Source organism: Ranitomeya imitator, chromosome 6 (assembly GCF_032444005.1).
Source record: "Ranitomeya imitator isolate aRanImi1 chromosome 6, aRanImi1.pri, whole genome shotgun sequence".
In the NCBI taxonomy this organism is placed as follows: Eukaryota; Metazoa; Chordata; class Amphibia; order Anura; family Dendrobatidae; genus Ranitomeya; species Ranitomeya imitator.
The window spans coordinates 208,619,311-208,646,603 of NC_091287.1; the positions used below are offsets into that span (position 1 = coordinate 208,619,311).

At 44.3% G+C, this 27,293-nt stretch overlaps 1 protein-coding gene across 1 annotated transcript in view; it reads right to left on the reverse strand.

Annotated features, from left to right (window-relative positions):
- Window positions 1-27,293, reverse strand: part of ANKRD33B (ankyrin repeat domain 33B) — a 1,522,421-nt gene that overhangs the window by 949,993 nt on the left and 545,135 nt on the right. Inside the window, exon 3 of the mRNA XM_069730449.1 lies at window positions 5,590-5,719. Within this exon, the coding sequence (XP_069586550.1) occupies window positions 5,590-5,719 (130 nt within the window). The remainder of the gene's footprint in view (window positions 1-5,589; window positions 5,720-27,293) is intronic.

The following is a 27,293-nucleotide window of genomic DNA, read 5'->3' on the forward strand; positions in this document are numbered from 1 at the left end:
GTTTTGGTGTGCATTGTAATTGTTGGCAGCCCAGCCATTCACTTCATAGGCAATAACAGAATAGGAGACCCACTGTTTAATAATGGCCCTTTAAGAATATTAATGCCTCCTAATGCCCCTCTAAAAATAGGCTTTGAGACTTTAAGACTGAGTCCCTCTTTCATAAATGAAACAAGATGTGTCTCCTTATGTGTCACACACCACATGGCCAGCTAGGGTTGTTAAATGTAACAATAACATTTCCCAGTGAATGCATTTGTATTGGTTCAAAGCAATGTAAAAGTTGAAAAACGCATTAAAAAAATACTGCATGTGTACATAGCCCAAGTGGAGGAGGAACATTTTGGTCTGGGGTTAATTATTTTGCCTTACTGTATATGCAAGTCATTACCCTAGAAAGGATGAACCTTAACATATTTCCTTGCAAAATCCATTTTGGTTTCTTTTTGTATGTTTTTTGGTGCACCTGTAAAAATGGCGTGAAACTCTGACAACATTGCTAACAGCTGTGACCTAGGAGTCAGAAATTCTTCCAGATGCAATCCCCATGATGTTCCCGTGTCACTTGAGCAGTGTTTCCATCATTTTTAGACCTTAAAAGGACCCCCGGGGGGTAAAAATCGTGGTAAAAATACTCGGGTTTCCCATACACTTACATTGGGCTTGTTGCTCGGGTCGAGTACCCGAGTGTTCCAATTTGCTCGACCCGAGCATTTTAGTGCTCGCACATCACTACTCAAGATATGATTTTTGGTGATTTTAAACAAATACTGAGACTGAAGCATCACTGAGTACCTAGTTAGATTCTATTCTGGCATTACAGAAATCCATTTGTTCACTGATTTATTGTTAAGAGTCAATCGATAAAAAAGTTCAGATGCTCTGTCTCCTTAATTTTTTTTTTTTAATACTGGAAGAGAAAAAAAACATACAACATTGATGATGCGAGAGAAAAACAGTACATATTGCACAGATAAAAAAATAGACACAAATATAAGAATGTAAAAATAAATAAAACATGAAATATTTATAACAATGGATGTATGAAAGATTAAACTGGAACTTATACAGTGAAGCGCTTAAGGGTAACAATGTTTTTTACTTTCGACTTTCACATCTCATTATCCACTACAGCTTCTAATGTGAAACTGCCATCGTTTTATAGACAATCATCTACTGTGGGGGAGAAAAAGTATTCAGCCAGCCACCAATTGTGCAAGTTCATCCACTTAACCCCTTTCTGACATCAGACATACTATCCTATTGAGGTGACCTGGGCCCGTATTACCATCGACGGGATAGTATGTCATATGCGATCAGCTGCACTCACGGCCGGGTGTCAGCTGATTATCACAGCTGACATCCTGCACTATGTGCCAGGAGTGCTCACAGACTGCTCCCTGCACTTTAATCCCCGGAACACTGCGATCAAACAAGATTGCAACATTTCAATGGCATAGGGAAGCATCGTGCAGGGAAGGGGCTCCCTGCATGCTTCCCTGAGACCCTCAGAACAACACAATGTGATTGCGTTGTTCTGATGGTCTCCTCCCTGCAGGCCTCCGGATCAAAGATGGCCGCGGGGTCCTTCCGGGTCCTGCAAAGAGATGGCTTCTCAGTGCCTGCTGACAGCAGGCGTCAGCAAGCCTCTTGCACTTCCTGTCAGGTCGCTGATATATATAGTGATGTCCCACCCTGGGACAAAGTAAAAAAGTTAATAAAAAAAATTATACTGTGTAAAAATATTTTTTAAAAATTCCTAAATAAAGAATAAAGTAAAATAAATATTGTTCCAATAAATACATTTCTTTATGTGAATAAAAAAACAATAAAAGTATACATATTTGGTATCCCCACGACCGTAACGACCCGACCTATAAAATTGTCCCACTATTTAACCCCTTCAGTGAAACACCATAAAAAAAAATAAAAAACAAAGCAAAAAACAATGTTTTATCATCATACCGCCGAACAAAAGTGGAATAACACGCGATCAAAAAGACGGATGTAAATAAAAATGGTAGCGCTGACATCTCATCCCTCAAACGAGCTGCCATACAGCATTATCAACAAAAAATAAGTTATAGCTCTAAGAATAAAGTGATGCAAAAACAATTATTTTTTTATATAAAATAGTTTTTATTCTATAAAAGCACCACAACATAAAAAATTACATAAATGAGGTATCGCTGTCATCATACTGACCCGAAGAATAAAATTGTCTTATCAATTTTACCACACACGGAACGGTATAAACACCCCACCCAAAAGAAATTCATGAATTGCTGGTTTTTGTTCATTCTGCCTCCCAAAACAACAATACAAAAAGCGACCATTAAATGTCATGTGCCCAAAAATGGTACCAATAAAAACGTCAACTAGTCCCGCAAAAAACAAGACCTCACATGACTCTGTGGGCCAAAATATGGAAAAATTATAGCTCTCAGACTGTGGTGATGCAAAAACTAGTTTTTGAAATTAAAAGTGTCTTTTAGTGTGTGACAGCTGCCAAACATAAATACCCAGCATAAATAGTAAATCAAGCCCCCTTTATCACTCCCTTAGTTAGGAAAAAATAATAAAATTAAAAAATGTATTTACTTCCATTTTCCCATTAGGATTAGGGTTGGGGCTAGAGTTGGGTTTATGGTTTGGATTATATTTACGGCTGGGTTTAGGGTTAGGGGTTTGTCAGGGTTTGGGTTTTGGTTAGGGGTGTGTTGAAGTTAGAGTTGTGGTTACTGTTGGGATTAGGGTTAGGGGTGTGTTGGGGTTAGGATTAGGGTTCTTCTGTTACCCTTGTGAAAATACAAAATTGAGGCTAAAAAATAATGTTTGTGAAAAAAATGATTTTATTTATTTTCATGGCTCTGCGTTATAAACTCAGTGAAACACTTGTGGGTTCAAAGTTCTCACAACACATCTAGATAAGTTCCTTGGACGGTCTAGTTTCCAATATGGAGTAACTTGTGGGGGTTTCTACTGTTTAGGTACATCAGGGGCTCTGCAAACGCAACATGACGCCCGCAGACCATTCAATGTCTGCATTCCAAAACGGCACTCCTTCCCTTCCGAGCTCTGACATATGCACAAACGGTGGTTTCCCCCACATATGGGGTGTCAGCGTACTAAGCACAAATTGCACAACAACTTTTGGGGTCCAATTTCTCCTGTTACCATTGGAAAAATAAAAAAATGGGGGCAAAAAGATCATTTTTGTGAAAAAAATATGATTTTTTTTATTTTTGCGGCTCTACATTATAAACTTCTGTGAAGCACTTGGAGGATCAAACTGCTCACCACACATCTAGGTAAGTTCCTTAGGGGGTGTGCTTTCCAAAATGGTGTCTATTTTGGGGGTTTCCACTGTTTAGGCACATCAGGGGCTCTCCAAATGCAAGATGGCATCTGATCTCATTTCCAAAAATTCCTGTAAAGCACCTGAAGAGTTAATAAACTTCTTGAATGTGGTTTTGAGTACCTTGAGGGGTGCAGTTTTTAGAATGGTGTCACTTTTAGGTATCACTTTTGGATATTTTCTATCATATAGACCCCTCACAGTGACTTCACATGTGATGTGGTCCCTAAAAAAAAAAATGGTGATGTAAAAATAAAATCGCTCGTCAACTTTTAACCCTTAACTTCCTAACAAAAAAAATGGTTCCAAAATTGTGTTTATGTAAAGCAGGCATGTGGGAAATGTTACGTATTACGTATTTTGTGTGACTTATCTGTGTGATTTAAGGGCATGAAAATTCAAAGGTGGAAAATTGCAAAATTTTCTAAATTTTCGCCAAATTTCTGTTTTCTTTCACAAATAAATGCAAGTCATATCAAAGAAATTTACCACTGTCATGAAGTATAATATGTCATCGAGAAAACATTGTCAGAATCACCAGGATCCTTTTAAGCGTACCAGAGTTATAATCTCATAAAGGAACAGTGATCAGAATTGTAAAAATTGTCCCGGTCATTAACGTGAAAACCACCCTCGATGGTAAAGGGGTTAAATAGATGAGGCCTGTAATTGTTATCATAGGTAGACCACAACTATGAGAGTCAAAATTGACAAAGCAAATCCAGAAAATCACCTTGTCTGAATAGGCAAGATTTATTTTTGCAAATTATGGAGCAAAATAAGTGTTTGGTCATTAACAAAGGTTCATCTCAATATTTTGCTATTTATCCTTTGTTGGCAATGACAGGTCAAACATTTTCTGTAACTCTTCACAAGGTTGGCACACACTGTTGGTGGTATGTTGGCCCATTCCTTCATGCAGATCTCCTCTAGAGCAGTGATGTTTTGGGTTTGTCACTATACAACATGGACTTTCAACTCCCTCCAAAGGTTTTCTATGGGGTTGAGATCTGGAGACTGGCTAGGCCACTCCAGGACCTTCATATACTTCTTACGAAGCGACTCTTTTGTTGTCCTGACGGTGTTCTTGGGATCATTATCATGCTGAAAGACCCATCCACGTTTCATCTTCAATGCCCTTGCTGATGGAAGGAGGTTTGCACTTAAAATCTCATGATACATGGCCTTATTCATTCTTTCATGTTCACTGATCAGTTGTTCTGGTCCCTTTGCAGAGAAACAACCCCAAAGCATGATGTTGCCACACCCATGCTTCACAGTAGATATGGTATTCTTTGGATGCAACTCAGCATTCTGTCTCCTCCAAACATGACGAGTTTTGTTTCTACCAAACAGTTCTTTGGTTTCATCAGACCATGTGACATTCTCTTAGTACTCTTATGGATAATCCAAATGCTCTCTAGAAAACTTCAGACGGACCCGGACATTTACTGGCTTAAGCAGGGGGGACATATCTGCCACTGCAGGGTGTAGCCTTTGTTACGGTGGTCCCAGTTCTATGCATGTCATTCATTTGGTCCCCACGTGCGCTTCTTGGATTTTTGCTCACTGTTCTTGTGATCATTTTGGTCCCTACGGGGTGAGATCTTGTGTGGAGCCTCAGATCGAGGGAGATTATCAGTGGTCTTGTATGTCTTCCATTTTCTTATTTTTGCTCCCACAGTTGATTTCATCACTCAAACTGTTTGCCTATTGGAGATTCAGTCTTCCCAGCCTGGTGCAGGGCTACAATTTTGTTTCTGGTGTCCTTCAACAGCTCTTTGGTCTTCACCATAGTGGAGTTTGGAGTGTGACTATTTGAGGTTGCTGACAGGTGTCTTTTTTACTGATAAGTTCAAACAAGTGCTATTACTACAGGTAATGAGTGGAGGACAGAGGAGCCTCTTAAAGAAGTTACAGGTCTGTGAGCCTGAAATCTGGCATGTTTTTAGGTGACCAAACACTTTTATTTTCCACCATAATTTGCAAAATATATCTTGCCAAATCAGACAAGGTGATTTTCTGGATTTGTTTTCTCAATTTTGACTCTCATAGTTGTGGTCTAACTATAATGTTAAATACAGGCCTCTCTCATCTTTTTAAGTGGGAGAACTTGCACAATTGGTGGCTGACTAAATACTTTTTCCCCCAATTGTATCTCACTCAGAAACTTGACCTGCAACTACTTAACTCCAGTTATTCAAAATTAATTAGAAACTAAAAAGAATTACCTGCTTGTGCAGATGTTATAAGAGGAGTGTTCCCTTCGTTGTCTTGCCAATTCACATTCACATGAGGACATTGTGACAGTGTTATAACAATATCTACATAGCCCTGATAACAGGCAACAAGAAGTCCAGTCTGTAAAAATAAAGTAAGGTTCATGATCATTATGCTCTGTAAATAAGTAGTAATAATGGCTATTTTCATATGCATCAAAGCAAATCTGTCATCATAATATGCTTTCTAAAGATCTTGTATTACATGAAAAGGTCCTCAGCTCTATTAGCTCAAACAGAATACAATGGGACCCGAAGTAACTGACTGTATACACAGCCATCATCAGTCAATGTTTAACAGGGCAAATACGTGAGAAATGTTAACAGTCCTTATACGATAGTCGTATATTTGCATTTTACTAATTGTCTTAACCATTTTACCATTTTCAGGTAGTTTAAAAAAGGAAATTTATGTAAATCTGAAGTCATATTAGCGCATAGCATCTGATGCAATATGCTAATGACACTTGGCTCAAACTCTGCTGTGATTGTTAGGCTACTGATCCAATTCTCTCGCATGAGTCACAGGACAGGTGCGGAGATTAATATCTCTGTGTTCTCATCCATTGCCTGTCTTGGCGTATATGACATCCGAATGCAGTCTGATGTTTTATACACACCCATTGACTTGAATGGGTGCACGCTGTGTGATATACGCCTCCAATCACTGCATGCAGCGACTTTTTACTCATACCTACTCAGCATGAGAAAATAAACGCAAGTCGGCACTGCTCCATAGTATAACATGAGCGAGTGCTACCCAATCAAACATAGGACAGCACTTGTCTGAGTTTAACGCTGGCTACATGCCAGTCTGAAGCAGCCCTTAAATTGAAATAACTTCTGAGCAGAAGCGCATAGCACAAGCAATAGGTGATGGACATTTATTATACTTTCATACTAAATGTTTGTGTTGCCTGACCTGTTTTTGATACACACTAAACAATTGCTTATTAGAATGCTGCCCTATCTCACCTAAAGGTCTGCACTACTTATAGCTACAAAATGACAGAAACAAGTGAGTGATTTTTCTTTGGTAGAAATGCTGAGCAAAGATTGGATTATTGTAGTATTCTGTTTTTCCCTAGTCCAACAACAGCACAATATGGGATTACCATGCCCCTGTGCACTAACGGGACAAAGTGGAATATTTAATCATTTTAAGTAATCACATCTAGGGTTGAGCAAAACGGATCGGACAAATTCAAAAATCGGCGACTTTCGGCAAAGTCGGGTTTCGTGAAACCCGACCCGATCCTACTCAGCATGAGAAAATAAACGCAAGTCGGCACTGCTCCATAGCATAACATGAGCGAGTGCTACCCAATCAAACATAGGACAGCACTTGTCTGAGTTTAACGCTGGCTACATGCCAGTCTGAAGCAGCCCTTAAATTAAAATAACTTCTGAGCAGAAGCGCATAGCACAAGCAATAGGTGATGGACATTTATTATACTTTCATACTAATACCATGCCATACCATACCATGGACATATCCACAGCATATCCACAGCAGACCTGCAACATATCCACAGCATATCCACAGCAGACCCGTGACATATCCACAGCATATCCACAGCAGACCCGCGACATATCCACAGCATATCCACAGTATGTCCACAGCAGACCCGCGACATATCCATAGCATATCCACAGCATGTCCACAGCATGTCCACAGCAGACCCGCAACATATCCACAGCATGTCCAAAGCAGACCCGCAACATATCCACAGTATGTCCACCGCAGACCCGCAACATATCCCAAGCATGTCCACAGCAGACCCACGACATATCCACAGCATGTCCACAGCAGACCCGTGACATATCCACAGCATATCCACAGCAGACCCGCGACATATCCACAGCAGACCCGCAACATATCCACAGCATATCCACAGCAGACCCGCGACATATCCACATCATATTCACAGTATGTTCACAGCAGACCTGCGACATATCCACAGCATGTCCACAGCAGACCCACGACATATCCACAGCATGTCCACAGCAAACCCACGACATATCCACAGCATGTCCACAGCAGACCCGTGACATATCCACAGCATATCCACAGCATATCCACAGCAGACCTGTGACATATCCACAGCAGACCCGCAACATATCCACAGCATATCCTCAGCAGACCCGCGACATATCCACAGCATATTCACAGTATGTCTACAGCAGACCTGCGACATATCCACAGCATGTCCACAGCAGACCCGCAACATATCCACAGCATGTCCACAGCAGACCCACGACATATCCACAGCATGTCCACAGCAGACCCGTGACATATCCACAGCATGTCCACAGCAGACCAGCGACATATCCACAGCAGACCTGCGACATATCCACAGCATGTCCACAGCAGACCTGCAACATATCCACAGCATATCCACAGCAGACCTGCAACATATCCACAGCATATCCACAGCAGACCCGCGACATATCCACAGCAGACCCACAACATATCCACAGCATATCCACAGCAGACCTGCGACATATCCACAGCATGTCCACAGCATATCTACAACATGTTCACACCATGAACATATGTTCATACCATGAGGTTGGCGATCTTCGCGCCAAAGTCACGTTTCGTATGATGCTTTCAGCGCCATTTCTCATCCAATGAAGGAGGACGCAGAATGTGGGCAGCGTGATGACATAGCTCTCAGTCCCCACCATCTTAGAGAAGGGCATTACAGAGATTGGCTTGCTTTCTGCGGAGTCAAAGGGGCTATAAAGCGGCGTGCACGCCAACCGCCATCTTACTTCTGCCGATCTGAGCATAGGGAGAGGTTGCTGCAGCTGCATCAGAAGAAGGGATATAGTGAGGGAGGAAAGATTAACCTCGAAACTGCTTGTGCTGTAGCGATTTCCACTGTCTAACACCACCTTTTCTTTGCAGGGACAGTGGAGTTTTTTTTTGTGCATCAGCTCTGTAGCTTATTAGTCTGCCCTATAAGGCTCCCTGATAGCTGCATTGCTGTTTGTACGCCGCTGTGCAAACCAACTGCTTTTTTAAAAGCAAAAATCCTGTTGCTCCTTTCTACACAGTTCTCTTGTTTCTTTGTCCACACTTTTGTGTGCAGCAGTCCTTTTTATTGCTGCCATAATTGTCCTGAGATCATTGTAGGGAGATTGAAATTGTACTACAGCCCTTTTTTTATATATCTTCCAGCCACGTTCTGCCACTTACATTGTGTAGTGTAATACACTGGGCCTGAGTTTTGTTGCAGTCTCCCCCCAAAAAAGGGATATTGAAATTGGCCCCAAGTGGATCTATGTCACAGTTCTGTTAGTTTGTCGTACATCTTCCGGCCACGTTCTGCCACTTACATTGTGTAGTGTAATACACTGGGCCTGAGTTTTGTTGCAGTCTCCCCCAAATAAAAGGGAGATTTAAATTGGCACTAAGTGGATCTACGTCACAGTTCTGTTAGTTTGTCGTACATCTTTCAGCCACGCTCTGCCACTTACATTGTGTAGTGTAATACACTGGGCCTGAGTTTTGTTGCAGTCTCCCCCCCCCCCCCCCCAAAAAAGGGAGATTTAAATTCTCCACAAGTTTATATACACCTTCTACCTTGTTTTACAGTACCATATAACGGTTGTTATTTTGGTTAGATTTTTCCAAAAATGTGGAAGCCTGGTGGAAGAGGCCATGGGCGGACATTGCCAGCTGGTACTGATGGTGGTGGTGGTGGAGCATCTGGTGGTAGTGGGAAAACCAAAATAGCACCAAAGGCTCGAGGTGTTGAGCCAGCGTCATCGTCTGGCTACACAAGGCCTTGAAGGCTCCCTTATCTGGGAGTAGGAAAACAGGTTTTAAAGCCGGAGCAGCAGGAAAAAGTTTTGGTTTTCCTTGCTGACTCAGCCTCTAGCTCTTTCGCCTCCTCTTCAGAAGGTTCGAAATCTAAAAGCAGCGATTTTTTGCAAAAAACGTATCAACCAAATACCCTGTTATTTACATCTTTTACTAGCACTTGCGGATTACTGCAAACATTTTTTCAAACTGAGTGTTTTTGGTTTTACCATTCTCTTTTGTGTCTTCAGGTTTCTTGGTGGTGTGTGAACATGTTCTTACAGACTTGTTCTCTGTGCAGGTAGCCCATGTGTTCCTGTTTCCATAATTGTTCTCTTGTGTCTACAAGACTGGGGAGTTCCACCACTCCTCTTGGGCTAGCTGCACAAAAGCTGTTCTACCCTGTATGCACACATGGATTTTTCCTCTCTGAACCCTGTTCACACAGGTAATGTACAGATGATCAGGTTTTTAAATACATCAGATAGGGATTGCATACATTAGTTAGGACTGCTCTGATATGGGTATACCGTGAAGATTGGTAGAGCAGCTTAGTATACATTTTTTGCAAAAAACGTATCAACCAAATACCCTGTTATTTACATCTTTTACTAGCACTTGCGGATTACTGCAAACATTTTTTCAAACTGAGTGTTTTTGGTTTTACCATTCTCTTTTGTGTCTTCAGGTTTCTTGGTGGTGTGTGAACATGTTCTTACAGACTTGTTCTCTGTGCAGGTAGCCCATGTGTTCCTGTTTCCATAATTGTTCTCTTGTGTCTACAAGACTGGGGAGTTCCACCACTCCTCTTGGGCTAGCTGCACAAAAGCTGTTCTACCCTGTATGCACACATGGATTTTTCCTCTCTGAACCCTGTTCACACAGGTAATGTACAGATGATCAGGTTTTTAAATACATCAGATAGGGATTGCATACATTAGTTAGGACTGCTCTGATATGGGTATACCGTGAAGATTGGTAGAGCAGCTTAGTATACATTTTTTGCAAAAAACGTATCAACCAAATACCCTGTTATTTACATCTTTTACTAGCACTTGCGGATTACTGCAAACATTTTTTCAAACTGAGTGTTTTTGGTTTTACCATTCTCTTTTGTGTCTTCAGGTTTCTTGGTGGTGTGTGAACATGTTCTTACAGACTTGTTCTCTGTGCAGGTAGCCCATGTGTTCCTGTTTCCATAATTGTTCTCTTGTGTCTACAAGACTGGGGAGTTCCACCACTCCTCTTGGGCTAGCTGCACAAAAGCTGTTCTACCCTGTATGCACACATGGATTTTTCCTCTCTGAACCCTGTTCACACAGGTAATGTACAGATGATCAGGTTTTTAAATATATCAGATAGGGATTGCATACATTAGTTAGGACTGCTCTGATATGGGTATACCGTGAAGATTGGTAGAGCAGCTTAGTATACATTTTTTGCAAAAAACGTATCAACCAAATACCCTGTTATTTACATCTTTTACTAGCACTTGCGGATTACTGCAAACATTTTTTCAAACTGAGTGTTTTTGGTTTTACCATTCTCTTTTGTGTCTTCAGGTTTCTTGGTGGTGTGTGAACATGTTCTTACAGACTTGTTCTCTGTGCAGGTAGCCCATGTGTTCCTGTTTCCATAATTGTTCTCTTGTGTCTACAAGACTGGGGAGTTCCACCACTCCTCTTGGGCTAGCTGCACAAAAGCTGTTCTACCCTGTATGCACACATGGATTTTTCCTCTCTGAACCCTGTTCACACAGGTAATGTACAGATGATCAGGTTTTTAAATACATCAGATAGGGATTGCATACATTAGTTAGGACTGCTCTGATATGGGTATACCGTGAAGATTGGTAGAGCAGCTTAGTATACATTTTTTGCAAAAAACGTATCAACCAAATACCCTGTTATATACATCTTTTACTAGCACTTGCGGATTACTGCAAACATTTTTTCAAACTGAGTGTTTTTGGTTTTACCATTCTCTTTTGTGTCTTCAGGTTTCTTGGTGGTGTGTGAACATGTTCTTACAGACTTGTTCTCTGTGCAGGTAGCCCATGTGTTCCTGTTTCCATAATTGTTCTCTTGTGTCTACAAGACTGGGGAGTTCCACCACTCCTCTTGGGCTAGCTGCACAAAAGCTGTTCTACCCTGTATGCACACATGGATTTTTCCTCTCTGAACCCTGTTCACACAGGTAATGTACAGATGATCAGGTTTTTAAATACATCAGATAGGGATTGCATACATTAGTTAGGACTGCTCTGATATGGGTATACCGTGAAGATTGGTAGAGCAGCTTAGTATACATTTTTTGCAAAAAACGTATCAACCAAATACCCTGTTATTTACATCTTTTACTAGCACTTGCGGATTACTGCAAACATTTTTTCAAACTGAGTGTTTTTGGTTTTACCATTCTCTTTTGTGTCTTCAGGTTTCTTGGTGGTGTGTGAACATGTTCTTACAGACTTGTTCTCTGTGCAGGTAGCCCATGTGTTCCTGTTTCCATAATTGTTCTCTTGTGTCTACAAGACTGGGGAGTTCCACCACTCCTCTTGGGCTAGCTGCACAAAAGCTGTTCTACCCTGTATGCACACATGGATTTTTCCTCTCTGAACCCTGTTCACACAGGTAATGTACAGATGATCAGGTTTTTAAATACATCAGATAGGGATTGCATACATTAGTTAGGACTGCTCTGATATGGGTATACCGTGAAGATTGGTAGAGCAGCTTAGTATACATTTTTTGCAAAAAACGTATCAACCAAATACCCTGTTATTTACATCTTTTACTAGCACTTGCGGATTACTGCAAACATTTTTTCAAACTGAGTGTTTTTGGTTTTACCATTCTCTTTTGTGTCTTCAGGTTTCTTGGTGGTGTGTGAACATGTTCTTACAGACTTGTTCTCTGTGCAGGTAGCCCATGTGTTCCTGTTTCCATAATTGTTCTCTTGTGTCTACAAGACTGGGGAGTTCCACCACTCCTCTTGGGCTAGCTGCACAAAAGCTGTTCTACCCTGTATGCACACATGGATTTTTCCTCTCTGAACCCTGTTCACACAGGTAATGTACAGATGATCAGGTTTTTAAATACATCAGATAGGGATTGCATACATTAGTTAGGACTGCTCTGATATGGGTATACCGTGAAGATTGGTAGAGCAGCTTAGTATACATTTTTTGCAAAAAACGTATCAACCAAATACCCTGTTATTTACATCTTTTACTAGCACTTGCGGATTACTGCAAACATTTTTTCAAACTGAGTGTTTTTGGTTTTACCATTCTCTTTTGTGTCTTCAGGTTTCTTGGTGGTGTGTGAACATGTTCTTACAGACTTGTTCTCTGTGCAGGTAGCCCATGTGTTCCTGTTTCCATAATTGTTCTCTTGTGTCTACAAGACTGGGGAGTTCCACCACTCCTCTTGGGCTAGCTGCACAAAAGCTGTTCTACCCTGTATGCACACATGGATTTTTCCTCTCTGAACCCTGTTCACACAGGTAATGTACAGATGATCAGGTTTTTAAATACATCAGATAGGGATTGCATACATTAGTTAGGACTGCTCTGATATGGGTATACCGTGAAGATTGGTAGAGCAGCTTAGTATACATTTTTTGCAAAAAACGTATCAACCAAATACCCTGTTATTTACATCTTTTACTAGCACTTGCGGATTACTGCAAACATTTTTTCAAACTGAGTGTTTTTGGTTTTACCATTCTCTTTTGTGTCTTCAGGTTTCTTGGTGGTGTGTGAACATGTTCTTACAGACTTGTTCTCTGTGCAGGTAGCCCATGTGTTCCTGTTTCCATAATTGTTCTCTTGTGTCTACAAGACTGGGGAGTTCCACCACTCCTCTTGGGCTAGCTGCACAAAAGCTGTTCTACCCTGTATGCACACATGGATTTTTCCTCTCTGAACCCTGTTCACACAGGTAATGTACAGATGATCAGGTTTTTAAATACATCAGATAGGGATTGCATACATTAGTTAGGACTGCTCTGATATGGGTATACCGTGAAGATTGGTAGAGCAGCTTAGTATACATTTTTTGCAAAAAACGTATCAACCAAATACCCTGTTATTTACATCTTTTACTAGCACTTGCGGATTACTGCAAACATTTTTTCAAACTGAGTGTTTTTGGTTTTACCATTCTCTTTTGTGTCTTCAGGTTTCTTGGTGGTGTGTGAACATGTTCTTACAGACTTGTTCTCTGTGCAGGTAGCCCATGTGTTCCTGTTTCCATAATTGTTCTCTTGTGTCTACAAGACTGGGGAGTTCCACCACTCCTCTTGGGCTAGCTGCACAAAAGCTGTTCTACCCTGTATGCACACATGGATTTTTCCTCTCTGAACCCTGTTCACACAGGTAATGTACAGATGATCAGGTTTTTAAATATATCAGATAGGGATTGCATACATTAGTTAGGACTGCTCTGATATGGGTATACCGTGAAGATTGGTAGAGCAGCTTAGTATACATTTTTTGCAAAAAACGTATCAACCAAATACCCTGTTATTTACATCTTTTACTAGCACTTGCGGATTACTGCAAACATTTTTTCAAACTGAGTGTTTTTGGTTTTACCATTCTCTTTTGTGTCTTCAGGTTTCTTGGTGGTGTGTGAACATGTTCTTACAGACTTGTTCTCTGTGCAGGTAGCCCATGTGTTCCTGTTTCCATAATTGTTCTCTTGTGTCTACAAGACTGGGGAGTTCCACCACTCCTCTTGGGCTAGCTGCACAAAAACTGTTCTACCCTGTATGCACACATGGATTTTTCCTCTCTGAACCCTGTTCACACAGGTAATGTACAGATGATCAGGTTTTTAAATACATCAGATAGGGATTGCATACATTAGTTAGGACTGCTCTGATATGGGTATACCGTGAAGATTGGTAGAGCAGCTTAGTATACATTTTTTGCAAAAAACGTATCAACCAAATACCCTGTTATTTACATCTTTTACTAGCACTTGCGGATTACTGCAAACATTTTTTCAAACTGAGTGTTTTTGGTTTTACCATTCTCTTTTGTGTCTACAGTATGTCCACAGCAGACCTGCGACATATCCACAGCACGTCCACAGCAGACCCACGACATATCCACAGCATGTCCACAGCAAACCCACGACATATCCACAGCATGTCCACAGCAGACCCGTGACATATCCACAGCATATCCACAGCATATCCACAGCAGACCTGTGACATATCCACAGCAGACCCGCAACATATCCACAGCATATCCTCAGCAGACCCGCGACATATCCACAGCATATTCACAGTATGTCTACAGCAGACCTGCGACATATCCACAGCATGTCCACAGCAGACCCGCAACATATCCACAGCATGTCCACAGCAGACCCACGACATATCCACAGCATGTCCACAGCAGACCCGTGACATATCCACAGCATGTCCACAGCAGACCAGCGACATATCCACAGCAGACCTGCGACATATCCACAGCATGTCCACAGCAGACCTGCAACATATCCACAGCATATCCACAGCAGACCTGCAACATATCCACAGCATATCCACAGCAGACCCGCGACATATCCACAGCAGACCCACAACATATCCACAGCATATCCACAGCAGACCTGCGACATATCCACAGCATGTCCACAGCATATCTACAACATGTTCACACCATGAACATATGTTCATACCATGAGGTTGGCGATCTTCGCGCCAAAGTCACGTTTCGTATGATGCTTTCAGCGCCATTTCTCATCCAATGAAGGAGGACGCAGAATGTGGGCAGCGTGATGACATAGCTCTCAGTCCCCACCATCTTAGAGAAGGGCATTACAGTGATTGGCTTGCTTTCTGCGGCGTCAAAGGGGCTATAAAGCGGCGTGCACGCCAACCGCCATCTTACTTCTGCCGATCTGAGCATAGGGAGAGGTTGCTGCAGCTGCATCAGAAGAAGGGATATAGTGAGGGAGGAAAGATTAACCTCGAAACTGCTTGTGCTGTAGCGATTTCCACTGTCTAACACCACCTTTTCTTTGCAGGGACAGTGGAGTTTTTTTTTGTGCATCAGCTCTGTAGCTTATTAGTCTGCCCTATAAGGCTCCCTGATAGCTGCATTGCTGTTTGTACGCCGCTGTGCAAACCAACTGCTTTTTTAAAAGCAAAAATCCTGTTGCTCCTTTCTACACAGTTCTCTTGTTTCTTTGTCCACACTTTTGTGTGCAGCAGTCCTTTTTTTATTGCTGCCATAATTGTCCTGAGATCATTGTAGGGAGATTGAAATTGTACTACAGCCCTTTTTTTATATATCTTCCAGCCACGTTCTGCCACTTACATTGTGTAGTGTAATACACTGGGCCTGAGTTTTGTTGCAGTCTCCCCCCAAAAAAGGGATATTGAAATTGGCCCCAAGTGGATCTATGTCACAGTTCTGTTAGTTTGTCGTACATCTTCCAGCCACGTTCTGCCACTTACATTGTGTAGTGTAATACACTGGGCCTGAGTTTTGTTGCAGTCTCCCCCAAATAAAAGGGAGATTTAAATTGGCACTAAGTGGATCTACGTCACAGTTCTGTTAGTTTGTCGTACATCTTTCAGCCACGCTCTGCCACTTACATTGTGTAGTGTAATACACTGGGCCTGAGTTTTGTTGCAGTCTTTCCCCCCCCCCCCAAAAAAGGGAGATTTAAATTCTCCACAAGTTTATATACACCTTCTACCTTGTTTTACAGTACCATATAACGGTTGTTATTTTGGTTAGATTTTTCCAAAAATGTGGAAGCCTGGTGGAAGAGGCCATGGGCGGACATTGCCAGCTGGTACTGATGGTGGTGGTGGTGGAGCATCTGGTGGTAGTGGGAAAACCAAAATAGCACCAAAGGCTCGAGGTGTTGAGCCAGCGTCATCGTCTGGCTACACAAGACCTTGAAGGCTCCCTTATCTGGGAGTAGGAAAACAGGTTTTAAAGCCGGAGCAGCAGGAAAAAGTTTTGGTTTTCCTTGCTGACTCAGCCTCTAGCTCTTTCGCCTCCTCTTCAGAAGGTTCGAAATCTAAAAGCAGCGAGTCGTCAGTGGATGCCCCCAGTCAGGAACAAGTCGTTTCCTTGCGTCCTTCACCCAAACCAAAAGAGAAGGATGCGGCAGGCAAAACTACAGTTTACTCCATGAAGCTCTTTACACATACCGTACCTGGGTTAGAGAGGGAAATTGTTAAAAGCCCATTACAAGATGAATCGGACATGGGGTGCACAGATGCACAGCCACAGCTAGATTATTATGCTGTTCCATTGACTCAGATCACTACATTGCCATCGCAGTGTACTGAGCCAGAATCTGACCCTGATGAGACTATGGTGCCTTGTCACGAATGCTATAGCACCTTACACGGTGACACAGAGGAAGGTGCACATGAAATTGAAAAGGAGGTAATAGATGACCCAGTTGTTGACCCAGATTAGCAGCCATTGGGGGAAGAGGGTGCTGCTGCCAGTAGGTCAGAAGCGGAGGAGGATGATCCGCAGCAGCCATCTACATCGCAACAGCTTTCATCTGGCAGGCCCGTATCTGGCCAAAAATGTATATCAAATCCAAAAACAGTTTTAGGACATTGTGGCCATCCGGTGAAAGTAGCACAGCGTGCAATGCCTGAAAAGGTAATCCATAGTAGGAAGAGTGCAGTGTGGGCATTTTTTAACCAAGATCCGAATGATCAGTGCAAAGTTATCTGTAAGAAGTGCTCAAAGACCTTTAGCAGAGGGAAGAATCTCCTAAATTTAAATACAACGTGCATGCTTAGACATTTAACCAGCATGCACTTGCAAGCTTGGACTAACTGCCAAACGTCCAATACCGTTGGTGCACCTGCTCAGAGTGAAGGTAGTCAGCAATGCTACATTGCTTCCCTCACAGTAAGCCCACCGGTTAGGACACAACCAGCAGCAAATGTGGAGGTATCGCCGCAAGGCCAAAGCAGTCAGGGAATCACAAGGTTCTTGGTAGGAAACACTGTAGGTAGGCCAACATCAAGAATACCATCACCAACCCTCTCTCAATCTGCCATGTCCACCACCACCCCCGCTAGTTCCACCATATGCAGCTTTCAAATCCAGCTCACCCTACAAGAGACTCTTATTAGGAAAAGAAAGTACTCATCCTGTTATCCGCATACACAGGGTTTGAATGCCCACATTGCTAGACTAATCTCGTTAGAGATGATGCCCTACCGGTTGGCATGACCACTCCATCCGCAGCTGCCAGTGTTGCACACGAGGTGTCCCATTATGGAACAGCTAGTGGGAAGCGTCAGCAGGCTGTGCTGCAAATGAAGTGTTTGGGCTACAACAGACACACCGCGGAAGTACTGGCGAGTACTTGCAGCAAGAAACTCAGTCAGTGATAACAGAAGGAATTTTATGGCTGCCAAAGCCCTTTCAGAACTGAAACACATTCCTTACCTGGCTCACACCTTGAACCTGGTGGTGCACTGCTTCCTGAAAAATTATCCGGAGTTACCAGCCCTGCTCCTGAAGGTGCGAAGACTTTGCTCGCACATCTGCTCGTCGCCCGTACACTCCAGCCGTATGCAGAACCATCAGCGATCGCTGAATCTTCCCCAGCACCGCCTAATAATCGACATTGCAACAAGGTGGAACTCCACACTGCACATGCTTCAGAGGCTGTGCGAACAGAGGCGTGCTGTCATTTATTTGTGGGAGGATACACATACATGGGCAGGCAGTAGGATGGCAGACATGGAGTTGTCTGGTGTGCAGTGATCGAAGCTCCATGACGTCTGTCTAGTCCTTCAGTGTTTTGAGGAATGCACATTGCTGGTAAGTGCAGACGACGCCATTATAAGCATGAGCATCCCACTATTGCGTCTGCTGATGCAAAGTTTGAGCACATCAAGGAGCAGGCGTCTGCAGCCGAGGAGGAGGGAAGCCTTGATGACAGTCAGCCATTGTCTGGTCAGGGAACTCTCCTGGATAAGGTGGCGGATGAAGAGGAGGAGGAGGATGGGGATGAATATTTATGGGGAGAGGATGCTTCTCAGGGGGCAATGGAAACTGGTGGCATTGCAAGGTCAGGTACAGGGTTTTTGCGGGCCACAAGTGATGTTGATTTGCAAGAAAGTGCTCCTCAACCCAGTACAAGCAGTGAATTGACACCTGGAACATTGGCCCACATGGCAGAATATGCCTTGCGTATCCTAAAAAGGGACCCCCGCATTATCAAAATGATGACCGATGACGATTACTGGTTGGCCTGTCTCCTGGATCCATGATACAAAAAGAAAATTACAAAATATCATGCCACATGAGAACCTGGAGAAAATATTGGCTACCAAACAAGCAACTCTTGTAGACCGTTTGGTTCAGGCATTCACAGCACACAGAGGCGGTGATGGTTCTCACACGAGCTGCAGGGGGCAACATGGCAGAGGTGTTCGAGGTGCACAAATCCGAAGTGGCGTTGGACAGAGGGGTTTTATGACCAGGTTGTGGAGTGATTTCACAATGAGAACAGACACGACAGGTACTGCTGCATCAATTCAAAGTGACAGGAGACAGCATTTGTCCAGTATGATTACCAACTATTTTTCCTCCATTATCGATGTTCTCCCTCACAGGTCATTCCCCTTTGATTACTGGTAGTGTTGAGCATTCCGATACCGCAAGTATCGAGTATCGGCCGATATTTGCGGTATCGGAATTCCGATACCGAGATCCGATATTTTTGTGATATCGGGTATCGGTATCGAATCAATAGGGATGTGTAAAATAAAGAGTTAAAATAAAAAATATTGATATGCTCACCTCTCCGGCGGCCCCTGGACTTCACGCTGCTATCCGGGAGGCTTCTTTGTTTAAAAAGCGCGCCTTTCGGACCGGTGAATGACGTCCCGGCTTCTGATTGGTCGCGTGCCGCCCATGTGACCGGCACGCGACCAATCAGAGGCTGCGACATCATTCGCAGGTCCTCAATTCCTAGAATTAGCAGTTTTGTGAATGAGAATGACGTCGCGGCTTCTGATTGGCCACGTGCCGCCCATGTGACCGGCACGCGGCCAATCAGAAGCCGCGACGTCATTCTCATTCACAAAACTGCTAATTATAGGAATTGAGGACCTGCGAATGACGTCGCGGCCTCTGATTGGTCGCGTGCCGGTCACATGGGCGGCACGCGACCAATCAGAAGCCGGGACGTCATTCACAGGTCCGAAAGGCGCGCTTTTTAAACAAAGAAGCCTCCCGGTTAGCAGTGTGAAGTCCAGGGGCCGCCGGAGAGGTGAGCATATCAATATTTTTTATTTTAATTCTTTATTTTACACATCCCTATGGATCCCAGGGCCTGAAGGAGAGTTTCCTCTCCTTCAGACCCTGGGAACCATGAGAATACCTTCCGATACTTGATGTCCCATTGACTTGTATTGGTATCGGATATCGGTATCGGCGATATCCGATATTTTTCGGGTATCGGCCGATACTATCCGATACCGATACTTTCAAGTATCGGACGGTATCGCTCAACACTAATTACTGGGCATCAAAAATAGACACCTGGCCTGAATTGGCAGAATATGCATTACAGGAGCTCGCTTGCCCATCTGCTAGTGTGCTATCAGAAAGAGTCTTCAGTGCTGCTGGTTCAATACTGACCGAAAAAAGGACACGTCTGGCTACCCAAAATGTTGATGATCTAACCTTCATTATAATGAACCAATCATGGATTTCAAATTATTTTGCCCCACCTTCTCCTGCTGACACGTAGCTTGCCTTCAAATTGTCTTGCTTTTGGCCTCCTCTTACTGACTGCTCCAATTCCTCCATTTGCAGCTGCTGAATGTCCACCATAGGCCATTTTTATACCTCCCTAAATGGGCTGACTCCCCCCACAGGGCCGTGGTCACCACTTGGCGCAAGCAACCGTGCGAGTGCCATTTGCCTGGACAGGTGTGTGTGCCCACTTTTGGGCGATGGCACTGGCACAGGGTCCCTCATAGTACAATGAAGTGTCTCTGATGGTGGTGGTGCACAACCAACGTCAGACACACCGTCGTAATATGAGGGGCCCTGTGACAGTACCGCCGCCCACGAGAGAGTGTTCCCCCCAGCTCAAACAGTGCTCTACCACTTGCAAAACTTACCTGTCCCTGCTCCACCACTGTGTAGTCTGTGCTGTTAAATCTGTCAATGGCACTGTCAATTCAAATTTGTTGAAATGATAGATGATAGTAAAAATATACAGGGGCCCTGGCCTCCATTTAGACCAGTTAATACTTTGCGCCAACTTCCACTGTCTACTACTCAGCAGAGGAGCCCACCCCTGTACCTAGCTATACCACCAGTTTATTTATGAACATTTTTTTGGCTGACATTTAGCCCACTTTATTATTTTGGCCTACTAATCAGCCACTTATTACAGTTGTCCTCCACTGAACAAAGCAATGCCGCCTGTGTACTCCTGTTACCGATTTTGAACTGCATTTAGCCTACTTTTTTATTTTAGGCCTACTAAGTTTGTCTGAGCCACTTATTACAGTTGTCCTCCACTGAACAAAGCAATGCCGCCTGTGTACTCCTGTTACCTGTCATGATCCAGTTTTGAGTTTATGTTCAGTTGTTTTATCTCTGGACTGGTCTTGTGGGAGTTAATCCCCTCTGCCTCACTTTGAAGCTGGCTGAGCTATTTAAGTCCTCTGCAGCCTGTCGGCCAGTGTCAGCTATAGTTCATGATGCACGGTTTGAGCACATGACCTGGATCCCTGTACTAGTGTTCCTCTTTGCCTCTGACTGCCTGCACCCATTTATGACTTGTTCCGACCTTTGGCCTGTACCCCGACTCTGTCTTACGTCTCACGTTTTGGTTACCACGTCCCCGGTAGGCTCTGACGTCTTGCTTGTCACCGACCATTCTCTGCTCGCCCTTTCTGTACCGCGCTGCTATCTCCGTGTTTGACCTTGGCTTGTCTCACGTCTTTTTCATTACCTGTGACACCTGTTGTTGTTCAGTGTTGCTGCGCTGTGTGTACAACCTCCTTTCCTTCACCAGCACCCCCTGGTGGAGGTTGCTCTATACTGCACTGCAGCAGCACATTACATTACCAATTATGAACTGCATTTTGCCAACTTTTTTACTTTAGGCCTACTTAGGCTGGTTTAACACTTGCGTTTCAAAACGCATGCGTTTAAAAAAAAACACATGGTGAAAAAACGCATGTAAATGCGTGCAAACGCTGCGTTTTTATGACGCATGCGTTTTTGCATGTGGTGAAAAAAACGCGGCGTTTTGACGCGTTTACATGCGTTTTTTCATGTGTTTGCGTTTTTTAAACGCATGCAGATAAATGTGTGACAGCTGCCAATCATCAAAATAAAGTAAAAAACCCACTATAAACAGGAAGAGCTAGGGTTAGGGTTAGGGGTAGGGTTAGGGGTAGGGATCCTAACCCTACCCCTAACCCTAACCCTAACCCTACCCCTAACCCTAACCCTACCCTTAAAGGGATTAGGGTTAGGGTTAGGGGTAAGGTGTTATGATCTGGTGGCCTAGGAGCAACATGAGACGGACCCTGGAGAAGGTGGTCCCTGTACTGACCGCAAACCCTGAACCTAGCAGCGCAACTAGAAGTAGCCGTGGGGGGTACCTAACACTCCCTAGACCCCTCGACACAGCCTAAGAACTAACTTCCCCTAAAGACAGAAACAGGAAACCTATCTTGCCTCAGAGAAAATCCCCAAAGGATAGATAGCCCCCCACAAATATTGACTGTGAGAGGAGAGGGAAATAACATACGTAGCCATGAAATCAGAATTTAGCATAGGAGGCCATACTAGCTAAAAAGAAAGAATAGAACAGAGTACTATGCGGTCAGTATAAAAACGCTAGAAAATATCCACCACAGAAAATACAAATCACCACATCTGACTAAAGACATGGAGGGTATATCTGCATCTCCAGAGACACAGCTTGGCTGCAAAAAAATCCTTCACAGACAAAGCTGGACAAAACAAAACATGAAAATGCACAGAACTATAAGGTCCACAGCAGGTGGACAGCAAAAACAAGGCCAGAACTTATCTTTGAAGAAATGAACAGCAGACCAGGAGAAACCAGGTATGGATGTGAATCCTCCAAAAACAATGGACAACTGGCACTGACTAAAGGATAAAGCAGGACTTAAAAAGTCCAGCCCAGATTGCAAAAAATGGATACACCTGATAAATGCTGCAATCCAACTACCGCAGCACTACCACTCATAACCACCGGAGGGAGCCCAAGAGCAGAATTCACAACAGTACCCCCCCTTGAGGAGGGGTCACCGAACCCTCACCAGAGCCCCCAGGCCGATCAGGACGAGCCAAATGAAAGGCACGAACCAAATCGTCAGCATGAACATCAGAGGCAACAACCCAAGAATTATCCTCCTGGCCATAACCCTTCCATTTGACCAGATACTGAAGCTTCCGCCTTGAAAAACGAGAATCCAAAATCTTCTCAACCACATACTCCAACTCCCCATCAATCAACACCGGAGCCGGAGGATCAACAGAGGGAACAACGGGCACCACATACTTCCGCAACAAAGATCTATGGAAAACATTATGGATGGAAAAAGAGGCTGGAAGGGCCAAACGAAAAGACACTGGATTGATAATCTCAGAAATCTTATAAGGACCAATAAACCGAGGCTTGAACTTAGGGGAAGAAACCTTCATAGGAACATGACGGGAAGACAACCAGACCAATTCCCCAACCCGAAGCAGGGAACCAACATACCGACGACGGTTAGCAAAACGCTGAGCCTCCTCCTGAGACAACACCAAATTGTCCACCACATGAGCCCAAATCTGCTGCAGCCTGTCAACCACCGAATCCACACCAGGACAATCAGAAGGCTCAACCTGCCCTGAAGAAAAACGAGGATGAAAACCAAAATTACAGAAAAAAGGCGATTCCAAGGTAGCAGAACTAGTCCGATTATTAAGGGCAAACTCGGCCAATGGTAAGAAAGCCACCCAATCATCCTGATCAGCAGACACAAAGCATCTCAAATAGGTTTCCAAAGTCTGATTAGTTCGCTCGGTTTGGGCCTTTGTCTGAGGATGAAATGACAAATCAATGCCCAGCTTAGCACAAAAGGCCCGCCAAAACCTAGAAACAAACTGGGAACCTCTATCAGACACAATATTCTCCGGAATGCCATGCAAACGAACCACATGCTGAAAAAACAACGGAACCAAATCAGAAGAGGAAGGCAATTTAGGCAAAGGTACCAAATGAACCATCTTAGAAAACCGGTCACAAACCACCCAGATAACAGACATCCTCTGGGAAACCGGAAGCTCTGAAATAAAATCCATAGAAATATGCGTCCAAGGTCTCTCAGGGACCGGCAAAGGCAGAAGCAACCCACTAGCGCGGGAACAGCAAGGCTTAGCCCGCGCACAAATCCCACAGGACTGCACAAAAGAATGCACATCCCGCGATAAAGAAGGCCACCAAACGGACCTACCAACCAAATCCCTGGTACCAAAAATGCCAGGATGACCTGCCAACACAGAGCAATGAACCTCAGAAATCACTTTACTAGTCCATCTATCAGGAACAAACAGTTTCCCCACAGGACAGCGGTCAGGTTTATTAGCCTGAAATTCCTGAAGAACCCGTCATAAATCAGGGGAGATGGCAGAAAGAATAACCCCTTCCTTCAAAATGCCGACCGGCTCAAGAACCCCAGGGGAATCAGGAAAAAACTCCTAGAGAGGGCATCTGCCTTAACATTCTTAGTACCAGGAATGTATGAGACCAAAAAATCAAAACGGGAGAAAAACAGGGACCATCGAGCCTGTGTAGGATTCAGCCGTTTGGCAGACTCGAGGTAAATCAGATTTTTATGATCAGTCAGGACTAGAGTTGAGCGACCTTGACCTTTTTAGAGTCGAGCCGTGTTTCGCGAAACCCGACTATCTCAAAAGTCGAGTCGAGTGGAATCGGCCGATTATCGCGAAAAGTCGGGGATCAACCGAAACACGAAACCCAATGCAAGTCAATGGGGGAGCATAGTCGGCAGTGAGTAGAGGCCAGGAAAACATGTACAGAGCCCATTGTATTGGCAAAAACATCCATTCTTGCTACTGAAGCTTGTCAATCGTAATTTAGCTTATAATAATTGTAAGGCATTTGAAATTGGGGGTCATTTGGCTAAAGTTGTGGGGGGTAGGGCTGGTTCAAGTAATTAGTGTGCCCAGTAAATCTGGACCACGTCACGGCAGTGGAGCAGGGAGAGGTAAGTATTTCAACTTTGCAAGTGCTGTGATCCTGAGCAAGCAGTGGGGGCCCACTCGTTCGCATTGGCACTGGCACAGGGCCCCTCAAAGTACAATGGTGTGTTTGCACGGCGGGGGCGCCTCCCACCGGCAGCAACACTTTTGCGTACTATGAGGGGCCCTGTGCCAGTGACGTCGCCAACGAGTATTCCTCCCCCACCTGATGAAGGAACCTGCACCTTCATTTGCACCTTCCTCTTTGTCCCCGTGTAAGGTGGTATGGTATGCGGGAAGGGGGACCTGACTTTCAGCAGGGTCAGATTCTGGCTGTGTAAAGTGCAAGGGGAATGTAGTGGTCTGGGTCAATGTACCAGCAGACTCATCTAGCACTGGCTGGGCAATGGGCAGGATGAGGGGGAAACAGATATGGGCCCAAAGAATAAAGTGGGCTAAATGCAGTTCAAAATTGGTAACAGGACTAACCAGGGGGCATTGTTTTATTCAGTGGAGGACAACTGGAATGAGAGGCTGACACAGGGAGTAGGCCCAAATCAGTAAGTATTCTAAATGCAGTTCAAAATTGGCAACAGTAGTAAACCGGCGGCACAGCTTTGTTCACTGGAGGAGAACAGCAAGGAGCGGCAGACACAGATAGAAGGCCCCAACCCAACTAGTAGGCCTAATGCAGTGTTGTTTTCAACAACTACTAAACGAGAGCCAGAAGATCGAAGCAATGGAGAGGAAACCTGGGGAACAGCTTGGAGTGGAAGACACCGTCTCTACACCCCAGACCCAACTTGTAGGCCGAATGCAGTGTTGTTTTCAACAACTACTTATCAAGAGCTTTAAGATTGAAGCAATGGAGAGGAAACCTGGAGAACACCTTGGAGTGGAACACACCGTCTCTACACCCCATACCCAATTTGCAGGCCTAATGCAGTGTAGTTTTCAACAACTACTAAACGAGAGTCGGAAGACCGAAGCAATCGAGAGGAAACCTGGGGAACACCTTGGAGTGGAACACACCGTCTCTACACCCCATACCCAATTTGTAGGCCTAATGCAGTGTAGTTTTCAACAACTACTAAACGAGAGTCGGAAGACCCAAGCAATGGAGAGGAAACCTGGGGCACACCTTGGAGCGGCAGACACCGTTAGTAGGCCCTACCAAAGTAGTAGCCCCAATGCAGTTTTCAAATTCCTAGAGGCTGAAAACAAGACGACTGACGCTCTGCTTTTTTCAAAGGAGGACAGCTGTATTGAGTGGCGCAGACAGACACAGGTAGTAGGCCTTAAACCAAAAATGTGGCTCACTGCAGTTTAAAAAAGGTTACAGGGGTACACAGGCAGCATTGCTCTGGTCAGTGGAGGACAATTTCAATAGTGGACCGCAGACAGACTTTGTACGCCTACTATTAAAAAAAGGATCCTCTATGCAATTAAAAATAGGTTCCAGGGGTCCACGGGCAGCAGTGGTGTGGTCAGTGGAGGAGTATTGGAAGGAGGGACCGCAGACAGGCGTAGAAGGCCTAACATAACAAAATTAGGCTGTAGGCACTTTAAAATTGGTTCTAGGGGAACACGGGCAGCAGTGGTGTGGTCAGCGGAGGACAATTTGAATTAGGGACTGCAGACAGACTTTGTAGGCTGTCCCCTGTGGACCATGCATCCAACACATTAACCCAGTGCGCCGTAATGGACACGTAACTTTTTGTGGACATGCCTACTGGTCCATGCGTCTCTTGTCAGGTGCACCTTTCTACTGTTTGATTGCCTGAGTGCTATGACAATGCAGACTTTTTCATGCCGGTGGAGGGCTGGGATGGCTTTTCTCGCAAAAGAAATGTCGACTGGGTAGCTTGAACCGTGGTACAGCGTAGTTCATCTGGGCTTTCTAAATATAAAACAAAGAAAAAAACGAGGCTCCATGCACTTTCAGCTGGGTTCCAGGGGTACACGGCCAGCATTGGTCTGGTCAGTGGAGAACTATTGGAAGGAGGGACCGCAGACAGGCTTCGAAGGCCTAACATAATAAAATTGGGCTGTAGGCACTTTAAAATTGGTTCCAGGGGAACACGGGCAGCAGTAGATAGGTCAGTGGAGGCCTAGTGGAAGGAGGGACCACAGACAGGCTTCGAAGGCCTAACATAATAAAATTGGGCTGTAGGCACTTTATAATTGGTTCCAGAGGTACACGGGCAGCTGAAGACAGGTCATTGGAGGCCTAGTGGAAGGAGGAACCGCAGACAGGCTTCGAAGGCCTAACATAATAAAATTGGGCTGTAGGCACTTTAAAATTGGTTCCAGGGGAACACGGGCAGCAGTAGATAGGTCAGTGGAGGACTAGTGGAAGGAGGGACCACAGACAGGCTTCGAAGGCCTAACATAATAAATTAGGGCTGTAGGCACTTTAACATTGGTTCCAGGGGTACACGGGCAGCAGTAGACATGTCAGTGGAGGCCTAGTGGAAGGAGGGACCGCAGACAGGCTTTGAAGGCCTAACATAATAAAATTGGGCTGTAGGCACTTTAAAATTGGTTCCAGGGGAACACGGGCAGCAGTAGACAGGTCAGTGG